Genomic DNA, 18,649 nt, shown 5'->3' with positions numbered 1-18,649 from the left:
CTTCTTAAAATCAATTTTTAAAAATGTGGACATAAATCGGTCATCAAAACTAAGAAACTGAGCCAGTCTTCAATTTGGCAGCACACTGTCTCTTGTTTACCTGTCGTACGGACCAAGTCGCTAACTTCATTCCTTCGTGTCAACTTCAGGAAGCTCCACAACGACAGTTACAGAGACATTTAACTTACTAAAATTCAGCCCAAATCAAACGATCTGACGAATCATCGGCCATCGATATAGCTCAAATCCCAAGGTAATGTACTGTTTAGATCACATTGGTGAAAATGTTTGGTTTTTGCTAATAATGTAGCGTTCGTTTTCTGGGACCAAACCTTTTAGTGTCCACCGCACATTTGTCTGTATGATGTGTAACGCGTGTTGCAGTGTTCACTCAGATGGATGCAGTATTCTACGACATGATCAGGTGAATGAAGTAGAGACGGTGTTTGCAATTTTATTGTTCCATGTGGTGTTCATAAACATAGAAAGGAATAAGAAATACGTGTACTTACTGCGCCTACCAGGTCACTGGTGGACACTACGCAACAACCGTTACACATAATGTATTTGTGTCTTCTGATGCTATTTTCGGAAACTTGCCATCAATATGCTATCTTTTCTTATATTTGTTGTTGATACTTTGTTAGCCACGAACCCAATAAAGTGCTTGTCAACTTTTTTGAAGGAATTTGAAATTTGACCCCATATATCAAATTTTTGTGTGCGGTATTGTAAAAAGACACATTTACATTTTGCAGACACAGGACCTTCATCTTATAGGTGGCACTGAAGCTTTTGCTCTATCCCTATTTTTTTTTACTCCTGTGTTGAAATGTTCTTACCTTAAAGGAGCTGTTTAAGAATGGTTGACATCTCTGAGCCCATTTCCAAGGAAGCTTTGCGCAAGCTCAGCACATTATGTTGCAACATATCGCTATGTATGTAGGTAACCTTAACATCTGTGATAGTAAAGTTCCTGGAGAGGATATTGAGGGATAAGGCATGGCATGTTTGGGTAGACAGGGATTCATTAGGAATAGTCAGTATAATTTTGCACTGGAGATCGTGTCTCACAAATTTGATTTTGGCGTTTGAAGATGTAACCATGTGAAGATGAAGTTGATTAAGCAGGATTGTAATCTATTTCAAGGTCTGCACAGTAGGCTACTCTTAAAGGTTAAATCACTTGCGATCCAGCTAACTTGATACAGTTAGCTTCACTGTAAGAAGCAGAGGTGAAAGTTTTTTGAACTGGAGGCCTGTAGTGTACCTCAGGAATTGATACTCGGCCCATTGCTGTTTGTCATCTATATCAATGATTTTTGATGATAATGCACAAGGCTTAATTAGTAAGTTTGTAGATGGCACTGAAATAGTTGGGCATCATAGACTGTGAAGATAATTTAAGAATTACAGCAAGATCTGGATCAGGTGGGCCAAGGATTGGCAAGTGAAATTTAATTCAGATAAGTGAGAGATATGACATTTCAGGAAGTCAAACCAGGGCACCAGGGAGTATTGTAGAGCGGAGGGATCTGGGAATACGAGTACATTGTTTCCTAAAAGCGGCGTCACAGATAGGGTGGTGAAGACAGCCTTTGGCATACTGGCCCTCATCAGTCAAGATGTAAAGAAGTTACGATATTATGTGACAATTGTAAAATATGTTGGTGTTCCCATACTGGTGATATTATGTTCAGTTATGACCCTGCTATAGAAAAGTGTAGAAAACATTTGAGGATGTTGCCAGGACTCAAGAAAATACAGTAGCAAGTTACAGGTGCCATTCTTGCAAGTTTACAATCCAGTTGCTATGACAAATAGTTTAACAGCTTGGTGCATTTCCTCTAAAAACAACCTGCAAAATATAAAGCATTTGCCTAACAGTTGTGAACGATCTGTAAACTATTTTCTGTATGCAAGAAGGAACAATCTAAAACACTAGATTTGGTCAAGGACAAATTTTATTGCTGCCAGAAGCACCTCAGCAGTACAACTGCAGTTCTTCAAAGTATGCAATACCTTTTTCAGACTGTGGAGAGAGCACTGTGCCCATCAGGTCAGATGATTTAAGAAATAAGTATGAAAAATAAACAACAGTTTCCAGGATCAATTAATGCATGGTGGAGCTAAAGAAAGTGTAACTTTAAGTAACTGCCCCTATAGAATCATTATTGATCTTATGTGAATTCCTGGTAATCCAATCAATCCACTGTGATGTGAACTGTTTGCATTTTTCAATATAAAACTTATAAAGCTCAGAATTGTGTGTAAGCAAAACTGATGCACATCTATGGCAAGTTCATGGTTTCCCTAAAATGGCACAACTCAATTAAAATACAAATAAATAGGCATATTCTAAACAGTGGTACACCACTTCAGTTATCTGATTCTAGCATTAATTTATAAAATACAGAATTCACATAAAATCAATGACATCCTCCTTTAAAAAACTGACTTCAGATCCAAAAGAACAGTACATCTTCCAAATCATCAGAAATAAAACTCTCAAAAGTGCTGTTTCCATTATAAAACAAATTAGCACGGCCTTTCAGTATTAAAAGTTCTTGTGCATAACCAAAACTTCCGCACAATTCAGCTCTTTGGGAAGTTTGCAGTTTGTTAGCCACCCAAGAATATGTATTTGCTTGACAAATTTTGTTTAACATTATATCTCAGAAAAGCTCCGTAAGCTCTCCTCTCCAAAAAGGCTCAGGATGTAGAAGACAACATGCACATCAAACATATCTATAAGCACAAGGAACTACAAGTCAAAATGAGACAGTAAGCAACAATTTATGAAATTGAATGTCACACAGTTAATTGTGGACTTGCAGAGGGAACAGATGACACAACAGATTTCAAGATTTGGAAATGGATGCAATTATACTGACAACACGAGAGATAAAACAGTTTAAAATTGCTACAACTTTTTTTGTTCCAGTTTTTGGGTCTTTTAATTTTTTTAATATCATTTTTTTAATACTTTTAACGAGTGCTTGAATAAATGGTTAGACTAAAATTAGCAGCATGAAAATGTTTGGCTCACTTCATTTCAGCCTGGTAAGGTATGCCCTTCAATAAATCTGCTTCTTGTTACGGCAGTTTCAGACGTAAACTTTTATCGCTGCCCAGTTAAATGACTGTAACAGGATGAAGTGGAGGACATGGGGAGATACTACCCTCTTTAATCTGCAGATTTGTGCTACAACTAGAGGTCACAGCATCCATACCCACAACTTCTTGACTGCTCTCCTCATTATACAAACGTTTTATCCCATCATAGAAGTCATCTACATCCATTTCCTCCACTTTACGTTTTGCCGAGGCTTGCTTGCAGTTGGATGAAGCAGGCAGGCGTCGGTGTGGTGCTGCTGTACTGCCAATTCTTTTGGTGGTGTCCTTGATAATCTCTGGCTCTGTGGTAGGGGAGGAATAAAGCTTAAGCACTCCCCTACCACATGAGACCACGGTTTGCTTGCAGGGGTTGTAGATGTACACTGCGTTGGGTGGTTGAGAAGGCAGAATTGTGGAAAGGTGTCGCGCCACAAGCTCTCGACAGCGAATTAACTGTAAGCTATCAATCTGAAAACGTACAAAAAAGTGGTGTTACTGAAAGATTCGAATATGTGAAAAAACATGCAAGTTGTACTGAACACTCATCATTAATTGAGTAATTTAAAACCGTCCCAGAAAATGAAATTACAATATTGTTACTTGACTAATTGCATTCAAGCTCTCAAAATGTTCTCTTCCAATAGGTTCAAGAGATAGACTACCTGACATTTGAAGCAATGAACATTTCACACTAAAATACAAGTCCACCACCAATTTTCCAACACACCTCCTTTAATCGGGAGAAAATGTAACTATTACATACTATATGGTCAATTTGGTTCTACAAGTAGTAATTAAAAATGGACATTTATGCTGTGTGTGAGATAAGCCTGAGCTCCAGTGCAAATCGCATTGGTCAAATGCGCCATTCCATTCGGACAGAGCATCTCAGTATAATCGTAGGTGGAAGGTTCAGCTAATCTGCGTCGGTGGAGGGAAGAACGTTTCCACATCTCTGACATCGGTGCCATCTTTCTACACCTATAAAGACATCGCGTTTCCCAGCTTGGGGAACAAGGATCGCACAAGTAAACACAAACTATTCCGAATGAATAGCCGAGCATTCATATTTATAAAATATTTTATTAGTTCCTTGTATCTCTAAAAAGTCTCTATCCTCTTGTGAATGCAGAGTAAGTCTTGTGTAAGTAGGTTGTCAGTACTGATAAACCCTCTTGGATGGGTGATTTTTTTCTGGACTGGAAAGAGATGTTAGAATAAAAGTCACAAACATGCACTAAACCAGTTTGTGGGTACTGATGTGACTGTCCATGGCACCATTTGCTGCAATGGAGCCAAACACAAGCGAAGATCTGGACATGAATAAATGGGAGCAAACGGAAGAAGTAAGCCCTACATTCTCAGGTGGCACTGGGTCGCCTTTTGTCAGCCATTCCAACTCAGGAACTTCTTGACACCATTCAGTCTCAGACCTTGTCAACCATGGCCAAGTCAGTCCATGCAAGCTTCCTCATCTGCAGCCACGTCTAACCCACGATATACACACACCATTCTCCCCCTTCATCATCGCCCAGGAGAGGAAACTAGCAGTCTGTGCTTTTGTCACTGCCAATGTTACTTCCCAGGGGTCAGGAACATTCACCCAAACTGCAATGTCCAGCCCACAATTTGTATATTTTAATGTTTGCATGATTATTCCACTAATCCATTCATCATAACTACTATGTTTTGAGAAGGTATTATTGATATTAAGAAATAAGAAATTATGCACAATCTCAAGGGTCAAAATCTGCATAAAAATTTGACCTTTCCAAGGAGAATTTCAGAGTAGTGGGTAACTGGGACTGTGCTGCTCTCCTTATGCACAAGTAAATACCATGTGTCTGGAAAATGAATGCAAGTTGGCAGAGTCCAGTTCATAGCTGATGACACCGCCCTCCCCAAAGTTTTCCACGGATGCTCTTCCCCCCCACAGCTTCATGAAGAGGGTCCAATGCCTGAATTAGTACTGTTGGTCCAGCAAAATGGATAATCTGGCAAGACTCAGAACTCTTGGTGCCGGAAAATCGTTGGTGGACCTGTTCTTCTTTGTTGTTCGAAGAAAATCAAAACATAAAACCCAAAGTTGTTCAATGGGTATTTGAAATGTTCTCAGCAGCCATAATATGCAATGTTAATATAAAAATGTGGTTTTTTTTCTACATTATGAGCCTGCTGCGAACAACTTATGTTCATCCTCATTTTCTACCGATGCTGACTGCAGCCACATAGCAAAATATTGCTGCAGCTACTGAGACAAATTTACAAATCAACCAGGAATGTGCAGTTATTGATTATCAGTCTAAATAATATAAAAAACATGTTTTCAAAATAAACATAGCTGGAATATCATACCTTTGCTTTTTTCATCAGATCAATAGTGAGAGCTAGCCAATCAGGAATTGATGTTTCCAGCTTGAGGCTGATGATGGCCAGTGCAAGTGTAGAGCCCTTGAATTGCAGAAGCTGGTGACAGGCCACACATTGCTGTAGCTGCCTGGTAAGGAGTGCAATATGTCGGGTTGGGTTCATCTTCAGCTGGTTGTTGAGCAACTGAGGACGGCTGGACATCAGCATAGCATGAAACTACAAAAATTCAAAAGAATCACGATTCATTTTAATTAATGAAAATGTTTTAACGAAGATGATCAAAAATAAAAACTTTAAAGATTCCCAGGTTTCAAATAAACATTTCAATCCTTACTATGCAATTGTTTTCCATCTTGCTATCTGTAATGCCCATTCTTGCATCTTTGGTTAACAGTCATGCCCAACTTCTGTTAATTACATTTTGTTTCCTCAGTGCTTTGCAAATCTTCCATTCACCTCTCCTGAAAGCACCGACTTCTTCATGTACTGGTCTTCTATCACAGTGAGTCTTGATTAAATTAGCACCTTGTGTAAGCCTAGCCAAATGCTAGCAAGCTGGTTGGTCAGAAAGCTTCATTATAGATGTCTGCAGTAAACTAAATTTATTTTCACCCGATATCCATGCAGACTTTAACCAGAAGTCACTTCACTGTCATGAAGGTATCCAATTACATATTTCCCTACATGAGGAAACAGAAGCAGGAATAGGCCATTCAGTCCCTTGTCAAAGCTTTGCCATAAAATCATGACTGTTCTTTCAACTATGTAACAGTCCTGCATTAACCTCAATTGGTCGATTCCATTAATGACCAAAAATCAACTGAGCTGCCTTGAATATCCCAGTGCAGTGTGCCTCTGCAGCACATTGGGTGGAGGGGTTCTTTAGGTTCTCCTCCGTATGAATAACAAGACATGTTACAGTCCTGAATGGGCCAACTGAAGCCATGACTCCAGCCAGGAGAAATATCCCCGCATCACCCCTGCAAGTACTGCAAGAATTGTGTATATTTCAATCAGATCATTATCATCCTTCAGAAATCTAGAGATTAAACACGGTATCCATAATTTCTCCTCAAAGCACAAATTTCCCCATCCAAGGAATAATTCTCATGATCCTCTGATGCAGTCATGTTATTGTATGTGTACACCGACCGGTAGGGGAACCAGGTCTGTACATTATATTACAGCTGCAGTCTAAACATGGCTCTTGCACACAAATCCTCTTGCAATACATGCTGACATATTATTCATCTTCCTATTGGTTGCTGTACTTGCATGTTAAACTTCTGGTGATTCTTAGAGTCATAGCTATACAGCATTGAAACTAATTATTTGACCACTAAATTCAAGCACCCGCGTTAATCCCATTTTCCAGCACTTAGCCCATGGCCTTCAATGCCATGGCGATTCAAGTTGCCATCTAGACACCTCTTAAACGCTCTCAGTGACTCTGCTTCCACTCTCTTCCTCAATACATTCTAATCACTCTGAGTGAAAAAGGTCCCCCTCAAATCCCTCCAAATCTCTTACCCCTTACCTTAATTCCATATCCTCTTGTTTTATTCACCTTTAAATTTTCTTTCATCTACCCTGTCTATACCTCTCAATTTTGCATAGCTTTATCATGTTCTGTTTTAACCACTTATGCATCAAGGAAAACTCACCTTCCCTCTCATAACTAAAACACTCCTTCCCGGACTAAAAATAAAATGTCCTGATGACTCTTCTGTAACCTCTCCAACACTACATACGCTTCCTATAGGGTGGTGACCAGAAATGCACACAATACCCCACCTGAGGTCTGACCAATGTTTTATAAAGTTAGAGCATAACCTCCCTGTTCTTGTATTGGATGCCCTGATTAATGAAGGTTTATTTTATCAAAAACCACCTTATCGACCTGTGCTGCTGCCACCTTCAAAGATTTTGGACTTAATAATGGTCCTTAAATCACCCCGTGTTCTACTGTGCATGGTTATGCCTCGGACTTATTAGTACTCCCAAAGTGCATTACCTCATACTTATTTGGATTAAATTCCATCTATTTCTCAACACATCTCATTAACACATCATTATCACACTGTAGCCCAAGACTACCCTGCATACTTCACCAATCTTCAAGACATCTGCAAATTTACTGATCACACCTCTTATATCCACATCCAAATCATTTACATACACAAATATATCATAAATAGCACTGGTCACGTGGAACCCCACCAGTGACAGGCATCCAATCACAAAAACAACCTTCTACTATCTTCGTCTCCTATTGCCCAGCCAAGTTTGGACCTAATTTACCAATGTGCCCCCGATCCCATGGGGCCCGACTCTTTTGAACTAGTCTCACATAAGAGGACAAGTCTCAAAATCCTTATTGCCAAGTAAACCATGTCTACTCCATTATCTTCATCAATACACTTTGTTATCTCCTCAGAAAGCTAAATCACATTAGTCAAACCAAGATCTGCCCATGACAAAACCATGCTGGGTATCTCCAATTAGTCCTTGCCTTTTCAAGTGATCTCTAATCCTGTCTCACAGATTTTTTCCAATACTTAAATTAGGTTCAAGGCTATTATTGCCAGATTTTTCCCCGCAGCCTTTCTTGAGCAAGAACATACTGGTGTCTGTGAATACCAATATTTTTTCATCTTTCACCTATTAATAAACTTTTTTTTCCTGACAACATATTTCTTCAAACCACCTTTCCTTGCTGCACTATATCCCATCTGTCATGTCCTTGGCCATGCACTTAGGCTTTTCACATTCTCCTCATACCCAAACTACATTTAGTCCGCCTTATCCAAATTATTATAGTCTGATTAGCTGGGGCCTCAGCACTTTATCCTGCAGCACCCTGCTGATCAAAGCATCCCAACCAAAAATAACCCACTCATTTGTACTGTCTATTAATCAATACTTAATCAATAAGTGTTAGGATACTATCCCCGTTCTCATGTGTTCTAAATTTGTACTGTTGAGATAGTGTGGCATATTATTGGGGACCAGTGCTCTTTTGTGGACAAAAAGGTGCTGGTATGCACCTTTGATAAATGGGGTCAAGGAAAGAGCGCCCTATTTCCACCAACCTTTCCACCACCCTGCACAAGAAGTGACAAGACAGACACCATTGTATGTAGATGCCAAGATGCCAAGATGCCGATGCTCTGGCTGCACAACTTCTAATCTTGTATGTGGACACGATAAGAAGACGACCTTTGATAAACGTGTATCATGTGGCCAGAACACAAAACAATGATGTTTAACTTCTTAAGAGGTGCCGGGACACTATCTGAAAATCCAAAGTATACTAGCCACTACTGGTTTCCCCTAATCCTGCTAATTATCACCTCAAAAACAAAACCAACAGATTTCTGAAATCCAATTTCCCTTCCACAAAGCCATGTTTACTCTGTCCAATCCAATCATTTTTGTGTCCTGTTACCATTTCTTTAATAATAGATTCTGTTATTTTCATGCTATTGATTCTTGCATTCTCTCTCCCTCCCATATAATAGTAGAGTTTATATTTGCTATCGTCCAATCTGTGGGGACCATTTTAAGATCTGTGGAGTTTTGGTTGATGACAACAAAAATAACCACTCTCCAAATTCACCCCTTTCAAGCCCTAATATGCAATCACAAGGCCCTGGGCTTTCAGTCTCATTCATTACTTCAATACATTTATTTATTCTTACACTCATTTCTTTCAGGCTCTCATTCATTCACCCAATAGTTCTGTTATTTCTGGGAGTCAGCTCAAGTTCCATTATCTTGGATAGTGAGGTTTCTAATGATTCCCAAGATTGACTAACAAAACAAACTTCCTAAATTAAATTTATTTTTCCTATTTGATCTCCACATCTTCCGATTCCTCTAGGGTGCCACCCCTTATCAGAGCAATGAATTCAATGCCATAGCATCCTAAAAACGTTCCACATGGCATGACAAAATTTCTGCTCTTACATTCTAAATTCCAGGCGACCATATTCTGCGATTTTGCTTCCTAGATCTAGATCCTTTGTAGACTCTAGTCATTCATTATAGCAATTCCTTTCAAAAGATCACTGCTCATTCACCTGAAATCAACCTCACCCAAATTAGCATAAAGCCAGCCAGATTTCCTTACCCCTTGCATTAACTGGTAACTTATGATTTGTCTATAAAATTGGTTGCAGTACTACCTTTGTCTGTTTCATGAACCAGAAAACCATGATCCCTCTGCACTACAACTGTGCTCAATTTGTATTGTGAACTGAGTATTATTCTCAGTTCTAATCACCTCATTTTCTAAAGGACTTGATCATACTTGGGATTTAAAAAAGTGGCTCCTGGGACGAGGGACTATAATTACAAGGATAGATTGAAGAAGCTTTGACTCTTTTTGGAAAAGACTGAGGGGACCATAGAGAAATATATAAAATAATACAGGGGTCTGGATAGAGGTCACTGGTATAAATGCAAATTAATATAAATGGCAGCTGTTGGTGAAGGGATTGAGGACTAGACGCCATGGAAATAATGAAGGAGAACTAAATTGCTAATGGCATGAAGAAAATATTTTAATGCAAAATGTGGTTAGAATCAGGAATGCGCGGTTCTATACGAAGGTTCTATTGTGGCCTTCAAGGAAATTGTATAAATACATGGCAAGGAAAAATGTGCGAGGTTAAATGGCTAGTGGGGGGTGGATTTTAGATTTCCAGCACCTGCATTTTTTTGACCACCTATTTTATCTCATCTTTCCCGTTAAGCACTGCCGCAAAACACTCAAGTTTTTATCAAATACGATTTTCACTTCATAAAAATTACATTTATGTCAGAGCCATACACCACGGAAATACGCTCTTCGGCCCAACCCATCCATGCCGACGGCAATGCCCCATCTAAGGCAAGCTAGTCCCATTGCATGCATTTGTCCCATATTCATCGAAACCATAATCCATGTACTTGTCTCAAGTGTCTTTTCAATGCTGTTATAGTACCTGCCTCAACTACCTCGTCCGACAGCTTGTTACATATACCCATGATTCTCCAAGTTGCCCCTTAGGTTCCTATTAAATCTAGTCCCTTTCACCTGAAACCTATGTCCTCTGTTTCTTAATTTCACCTACTATACCTAATCAGATAATTTTGTAGTTCTCTGCTGTCGTTCTTCTCCCTTCCTTAAATATGTTACATTAGTCACTTTCTGGTCTAGTGAGATTATTCCAAACTCTAAAGATTTCTGAACGTAGCCACTAATACATTCATCATCTCTAAAATCATCTCTCTCAAAACCTTCAAATGGGGGTCAGGGCCAAGTGCTTTGTCTGTTTTACTAGCACTTTCTCTTGTGATAATTACTTTTGCAGACACTGGACAATTATTTCTTCTGTTTCTACAACATAACTGATTCACAATATTATTTTACTATCGATGACCAAAGCAACAGATGGAGTTTACACCAGGACTGTGACTGGTACTTATTCACAACCTGCTCACTTATGCCCAGTTTGAGATTGCCAGGATCACATTGTAATCCTGATCCAATACGAGCAAAAAATCCAAATTCCTGGAGAGAAGCCAACAGTAAATGACTCGCCATCAATACGGCATCTGATCAAGTGTTTAATAAAGAGAGCCTGTAAAATTGAAGACAATGCAAATCAAAAAGAAATGCTCCTGACTGCATGGAGTTATACTTAGCACAACATAATAATAGTTAAGGACCCTAACCATCTCCAGCCCAGGATATCACAGCTGCAGCTTCTCAGGGAAGTGCCATCTTCAGCTACTCCATTAATGTCCTTCCCCTCAAACAAGTGCAAAATGGGGATTTTTTGTTGTGGATGGCATTGTTCCTTCCCTGCTCAGTGGAACTTGGAACTTCCTTTAGCATTACATTCAGACCAGCTGCAGCAGTGATTTACCACTACTTTCTTGAGAGCAATTAGTGAGGTCCAATAAATGTTGCCTTCCCAGTGATATCCACATCAGCTAAAAATTAGAATGGTGACCTTATGAATAAACCTAGCACTAATCAACCACAAAATATTTTAAGAAAACTCAAAATGCTTTAGCTATGTGAGTTTTGAGTATATATTCTAATGCTGTTTGCTAAAACCACAGGAAATTCTAAGAAAAATGTATTTACAATGTGAAGGAAATCCAAAGGTGTTGCTGTATGCAGATCCCAGTTCAGTTTATCCAGTATAATCCTTTCCATTCGCAAAATATCTGCAGACGAACAACCACAGTTGCTATTCTTTACCATATCCTTCAAAGATGGAATGATCTGTAAAGGAGAAATACATGATTTACCCCCAAATAAAAGTTAAAATATTTGCATCATCCCACTCCTCAGATGCATCTGTAATCTACTTTCCTATTCTATTCGAGTATTTAACATGTTCTTATACATCTGAGCCACTTCAGAAATGTAAATTCCACGTGTCTATCGAAAAGCCCAAATATAATTTAATGAACCATCTTACATTTAACACCTCCAACATCATCTCTCTGAGCACCGGCTCCCCTTAGGGCTGCGTCCCGAGTCCACTGCTGTTTACCCTGATGACCCACGACTGTTGTGCCAGGTTTAGTACAAACCACATCATGAAGTACGCAGATGACACAACAGTGGTGGGCCTTATCCGGGACGACAATGAACTGGCTTACAGGGAGGAGGTGAAACAACTGGTGGACTGGTGCAACACGAGCAATCTGATCCTGAATGTTGACAAAACTAAGGAGGTCATCGTTGACTTCAGGAAAAACCGGCACAGTCACACACCACTACACATTAATGACATTGATGTGGAGTTGGTCAGTAGCACTAAGTTCCTGGGGGTGCAGATCACTAACAGTCTGACCTGGTCACAGAACATCGCATCACTAGTTAAGAGAGCACAGCAGCGGTTGCACTTTCTGCGCCGGATGAGAAGAGCTCACCTCCCCCATCCCGTCCTCACCACTTTCTACAGGGGCACCATAGAGAGCATTTTGACCAGCTGCATCTCTGTCTGGTTTGGGGACTGTAAAGCCTCCGACTGGAAGTCCGTGCAGAGAGTGGTGAGGAAAATCATCGGGACTTCTCTTTCATCAATCGGGGACATTGTGTGCAAACGTTGCTTGTCTAAGGCCAACAGTATTATAAAGGACCCCACACATCTCCATCATGGACTGTTCACTCTGCTGCCCTTGGGCAAAATATATCGTAGTACAAGGAGCAGAACGGCCGGATTTTGCAACAGCTTCTTCCCCCGAGCCATCAGACTCTTGAATGCCATGTAATGTGCCGCCATTATTATCTATTTTATCTCTTTATCCATTTTATCCTTTTGCTATTTTATGTTGCACGGGGAGCCAGATGCCACGAAATTTCGTCCAGATTTGCATTTATTGATGTACTTCTGAATGACAATAAAGTTTTGATTGATTGATTGATTAATTAGGTTATAGTCACCGGAACAGAAATCAAAAATAAAACCACAAATATGTAATAAACTGGTTTTCATGTTACAGATTACTTACGTGACCCATCCCCATCAGATACATGGTAACTACCAGAGTAATCCCATCGGTCCCATTTGCTTTCTCCTCCATTCCCTATAGTTTTGCAATACATTTTCTCTTACATGGCCATCAACTCCCTTTTTGATTGTCTTGCAACTTACCTATACTGTGACAATTTACCTTCACCAATTTATCTACAAGCACATCTTTGGAAGACGCAAAAATCCACAAGTCCATGGGGAGATTACACAAACTCTATGCTGACAGCACCCAAATTCAGGATCAAATCTGGTTCCTAGAGCTAAGGCAACTACAGTGCACCTCAGATGGTTTAATTATTAATTAATGGTTCAATCAGAGATTTAATTATTTGTTTAAACGGTGTCAGGCTTTGATGGGAAGATTCCTTTTCAAAAGTTCTCAAAAGAAACATCATTTTTTCTACTCTTATAAAAAGTTATTTACCTACCTCGTCTTCTTCATTAGTTTTAGCTGCCAGGAAGAAACAACTGATGGCTATGCACCGCAGATATTTTGGACGGGCCTAAAAATAAGATAGTGTAAAGTTAATTATTCACAGTAGTAAATTAAGAAACATATTTAAGTAGTTTAATTCCAAGCAAACTACCATAGTGTGCCATATGGTACACAAAAAATGCTGGAGAAACTCAGCGGGTGCAGCAGCATCTATGGAGCGAAGGAAATAGGTGACGTTTCGGGCCGAAACCCTTCTTCAGTCTGAAGAAGGGTTTCGGACCGAAACGTCACCTATTTCCTTCGCTCCATAGATGCTGCTGTACCCGCTGAGTTTCTCCAGCATTTTTGTGTACCTTCGATTTTCCAGCATCTGCAGTTCCTTCTTGAAAACATAGTGTGCCATATGTTTATTTCTCCCATAATGATCAGATGAAAATTGTTTATCCTGGCTTGAACATGGAGAATGAAAACCATGGGATTAATGTATGCTTAGTTTAGTGCAAATGAGTCCGTGGATGACAATCAGTGCAGACTCACTAAGCCCAAAGGTCTATTTCTGAAATACAAGTCAAAAAATACAAACTACTGCAGTTAGTGACCAAGAATTTGGATACTTACTACAGTGCAATTTGGGAGAAATAATATGTCTGTCACATCAAATAATTTAAAACTCCTTTACAGTTGGAAACTGGAAGATGCTTGCGTACTTTGTTTTTAATACGGGTTGTGGCACATCAGCCTTCACACAGATTTCACCTCCAAGATCTTGATTCAATATCAAGGAGGTCCAGAATAATTGGAGACCAGATTTTGCTGAACAGATGTAACACACATACAAGGATACATACATGGACACCTACTCACACTCAAGCTATTTTTATAAATTAGAACTATTCAAAGAAATGCAACTGTAGTCCAACATTAACTGTGCTTTTCAATTATTTCCCTTTCAAAAAAACCTAGTGCTTGGTTTGTACTTTCCCCGAAGTGTCCTTAATAATGAGCATCATTTTTTATTAATGCACACATCTTTTGCTTTTCGTGCACCAAAATCCCAGTTCTCTTTTATCCATTTACACAATTATCTAAGCAGAAAACATTTTCATTTTTCCAACTATGAAACTCAGTAACTCTCCCTTTGAAGTTATCTGAAATTAGGTATGATTTGAGTGGAGGAGGCCAATTATGTAAATTGTTAACTTCAGCATAATCCTCATAGAACATACCACTCACATTGTGCCAATCTGAGTTGCTATTTCTTACACTTACTTTTTACTGGTCAGTTTTTCAGTTTCCAGATTATATGTCAGTTATCCATTTATTTGCCTATTTATATATATATATATATATATATATATATATATATATATATATATATATATATACTGTTATGCCCTAGATATGGTGTAGAACTCCACCATTCATTGCCCTCCAATCACTGAAATTCCAGGCAAAAATTACCTTCTGCATTCTGCAACTTTCAATTCAACTTGGCAGCTTTCCTTGATTTTTATTTTCTTAATCAATCACCAATGTATATTTTTGTGAAACACATTACGAACATCCAAAAGACATCTAACACCCTACCTTTAACATCACTTCTATTCACATTTTTAAAAAATCTATTAAATTTGTCAGGCATAACCTTCCCTCAACAAATCTTTCTTGACTATTTACGTATCTTCACCCTCTTCAGCCAGACTTTTACACATTTTCTCATTCCAGTCTCAGATTGTTATTTTGATCGTAAATAACAGCCACTCTTTATCTCCCTGTAGGGCATCTGCCTTTTCCTTTCAAGAGTACCGAATCACTCTGAATCTTCTCAGTTTAGTAACAATCAGCCTTGCACCAATTTAGAACTTTTACTGCTGTTCATTTTTGTCCTTTCACCAAACTGCACTCAATCAAAACTCTGCTGCCCAATACGCTGTCCCACTGCCACCATTTCCACTTGTCCAGGTTAATGCTCAAAGCCATGGTGAGAGATCTTAGCGAGTCTTACAGACATACATCAGGTAAATGGGCCCTTCGGATCACCAAGTCCATGCCAACCATCAAGCACCTATTTTACACCAATCCAATTTTATTCTTCGCGCATTCCCATCAACTCCCTTGAGATTTTACCACTCATATAAAATATCAGGGCAATTTAGAACAACCACCTAACCAACCCATGAGTCTTTGAGATGTGGGTGGAAATCTAAGATGACCCAGAGAGAGATGTGAAATCCCCACACAGACAGCATCGAAGAGCAGTGGCAAACCTGTGAGGGAGAAGCATTATTTACTGTGCCCCCATGTTTAGTACCGTCATCTCTGTTAGTTTTGTTACATACCAAACCTGAATATTTTGCTTCTTCTACATTCCTTACTGTGGTGCAGCCCTAACTAAAATCAAGTTGGTTTAAATCCACAACTATTCTCCATGGGATTGTTAAACCCAAGTAAATTGCCAATATATTTGGCCATGGTAAATTGTCCCTAGAATACAGGCAAATGGAATTTCTAGAAAATGTTAATGCAAATGTGGAGTAAATAGGTTCTAGGGGAAACTAAAGGAGTGGGATCGTTATGTGAGCTAACATAGACTCAATGGCTGAAATGTTCACTTATGTTGTGAGGAAAATATGGAAGAAAACATGGATTTAACTTGTTGCTATGGCCACTAGGATGATATAACTACTAAAAACTACGTTTCAGATAGATGAACCTATTCCAAATCTGAAATTGGATAGGGTCTGGATAGAGTTTAAGATTATATTTCAACTGAGTTCTGAGTTCAGTGCAGCCTTTGGCATTACTTAATTTCAGCCTCAGTGTCTAAAATGTCATAATTGTCACCAGTAAACAAGGTCACAGATTGAATCATTTTATGTTAAAAGTGAATGGTTATCAAAAATAAACCTAAAATACCACAAAATTACTTTAATATTCTTTGTGACACAATATTCACCGATTCCAAGTCACCACTTGCAAGACTGTCAAATAAACTTGATCAAAAGGGTATCAAAATTTAAGCTGTTTCAAAACTACAAAATTTCAAATCAAACAACAAATTTCAAATCAAACAAAAAAAACAATTAAAATGAACAATATTACATACAAAAAAGGTCAAAAGCATCCAAATGAGAGCTTGGAAAACCTCTTTCACCCGTGAACAGGGTTGGTGCAATTTCAGGGTTACTGTTTTTCTTAATCTATTTTTTTGCCACAACAGACAGAAGGAATGACATGTTTATTGCACATTATTTTATGGCTTCAAATCCAATGGAAGAATGAACTGGAAAATATTAGCCATATCCATTATGGATGACAACTGGAAAACAATGAAAGGGGCCCTGTCAAAAAAGCTGTCTTCTTTCAGAAACAAAATCCACTTATATGTAAATTTGATTAAGACTATCAATAATAAAAAGGTGCAACTGATCAGTTTTATTTAGATAGTTATTAACAGTAATAAAACTCCTATATTTTTGACAATTTTCAGGCCAGGGAAGCCCTGTCAATACACAGACTTTAGCCGTAACGTTCAAGACATCCCAAAATAAGTTCTATAAATATTAATTTATTTCAGGTATTTTTTTTAATCCTTCCTCAAATTCTGTGAATATTACTTAACACTGGAGTGGTGGGAACAGATACTCCCTTTGCCTGGCTGGCATGGGCCAAGCCCGACAACACAACACAACAGTCATCATTGCTATATGCTTAGTTTAGCTTAGTTTAGAGATACAGCGTGGAAACAGGCTCTTCGGCACACCAAGTCCGCATCGACCAGCGATCCTCACACATTAACACAAGCCTACACACACTAGGGACAATTTACACTGATGCCAAGTATACAAATCCAAGCCAATTAACCTACAAACCTGTATGTCTTTGGAGTGTGGGAAGAAACTGAAGATCTCGGAGAAAACCCACACAGGTCACGGGGTGAACGTACAAACTCCGTACAGACAGCACTTGTCGTCGGGATCGAACCCGGGTTTCTGGCGCTGCAAGGCAGCAACTCTACTGCTGTGCCACCATGCTGCCCCTGATGGCCAAAAAAGTAGGCATATCTTATTGTCTGACAAGGATAACTAAGCTCAATGAATGAGATTGACTAGGTACACCAAGTACAGCCCGGACAAACCAAGATTCTACTAAGGGGGTTTAGTTCACAAGGAGCCAAGTTCCACATTCCACCATACCGAACTATGTAAGCCAGGAAATGCCAATTCCCCCTGGAAAGATGTGTCCGTCAGAGCTCAGAGAACTTAATGCTATCGCAGAGTAATGCAGCACAAGGCTAGCACTGGATCACTCAGAGGTACTAATCAATGCTTTAATGTGTTGACAAAATTATATGACAATTCCAAGATTTAACACTAGTTCTTTACCTTTATCAGAGCCAAAAACCTGTCCAAAATAGTGATGGCAAGAGAAAGGGTTTCTGGATAAAAGTAAAATATGCTGTTCAGTTCAGTCAGCCATTGAATCACCTCATCCCGCTGTGCTGGAGAGACATCTGTGTCCTGCAGAGGTAAATGAAACTGGATGTCAAAAGGCTTCCAACAGGCTCACAAATCACATTCTTATTTTACTATAACTAAATTCCCCAAACATTGTTTCAAATAAAACAAGAAAGTATAAGTAACAATGGATCGTGTCACAATCCTATCTTAGACCAGAAATGAACCCACATTGCCAGAAAGTGAATCATGCCACAAATGAAAATAAATATTTGACAGGAGTAAAATTCAGCATGAATACAATTACCATCAATTGTACTGTCAATATTTATCCACACAGGGAATTGGAATATTCAAAAGATTTACATCTGAGAGTTATGGATGCTAAAAATGTATTGAACGTTGCTACTGAAAGACTTTTGGACACAGTGGGAATCGAGGAAAATGGAGAGGCAGCATTCTTGAGGTATAGAATATTTGAAGCTTTCCATCCACAAATATTGTTAAGATCTTCGTTTTTTTTAATTGAGCTGGGAAAATACTACCCTAGTGAACCATGGCAACAGTTTCTCGTTGGTGAAAAAACGGCAACTCCCATGGAGCAAACAATTTCCCCAAGTATCTCTCCACCAACACAAGCAGGTTTATTGTTTTCCTTCTATTTGCTGCGAAAGGAGGAAAGATTACAAAACAATCAAGATTAATTCCCACCCGGTTCTTTCCTGTGA

At 39.0% G+C, this 18,649-nt stretch overlaps 1 protein-coding gene across 1 annotated transcript in view; it reads right to left on the bottom strand.

The window, feature by feature from the left end:
* Positions 1–1,946: 1,946 nt before the first annotated feature.
* ccni (cyclin I) overlaps positions 1,947–18,649 on the bottom strand; it is a 37,170-nt gene continuing 20,467 nt past the window's right edge. Inside the window, exons 3-7 of the mRNA XM_055639681.1 lie at positions 17,850–17,984; positions 13,457–13,531; positions 11,627–11,767; positions 5,473–5,703; positions 1,947–3,585 (exon numbers count right to left, since the gene is read on the bottom strand). Of these exons, the coding sequence (XP_055495656.1) occupies positions 3,136–3,585; positions 5,473–5,703; positions 11,627–11,767; positions 13,457–13,531; positions 17,850–17,984 (1,032 nt within the window). The 3' untranslated portion in view covers positions 1,947–3,135. The remainder of the gene's footprint in view (positions 3,586–5,472; positions 5,704–11,626; positions 11,768–13,456; positions 13,532–17,849; positions 17,985–18,649) is intronic.

The sequence above is a fragment of the Leucoraja erinacea genome, chromosome 1 (assembly GCF_028641065.1).
Source record: "Leucoraja erinacea ecotype New England chromosome 1, Leri_hhj_1, whole genome shotgun sequence".
Classification (NCBI taxonomy): Eukaryota; Metazoa; Chordata; class Chondrichthyes; order Rajiformes; family Rajidae; genus Leucoraja; species Leucoraja erinaceus.
This window is presented reverse-complemented; position numbering and strand designations above follow the sequence as displayed.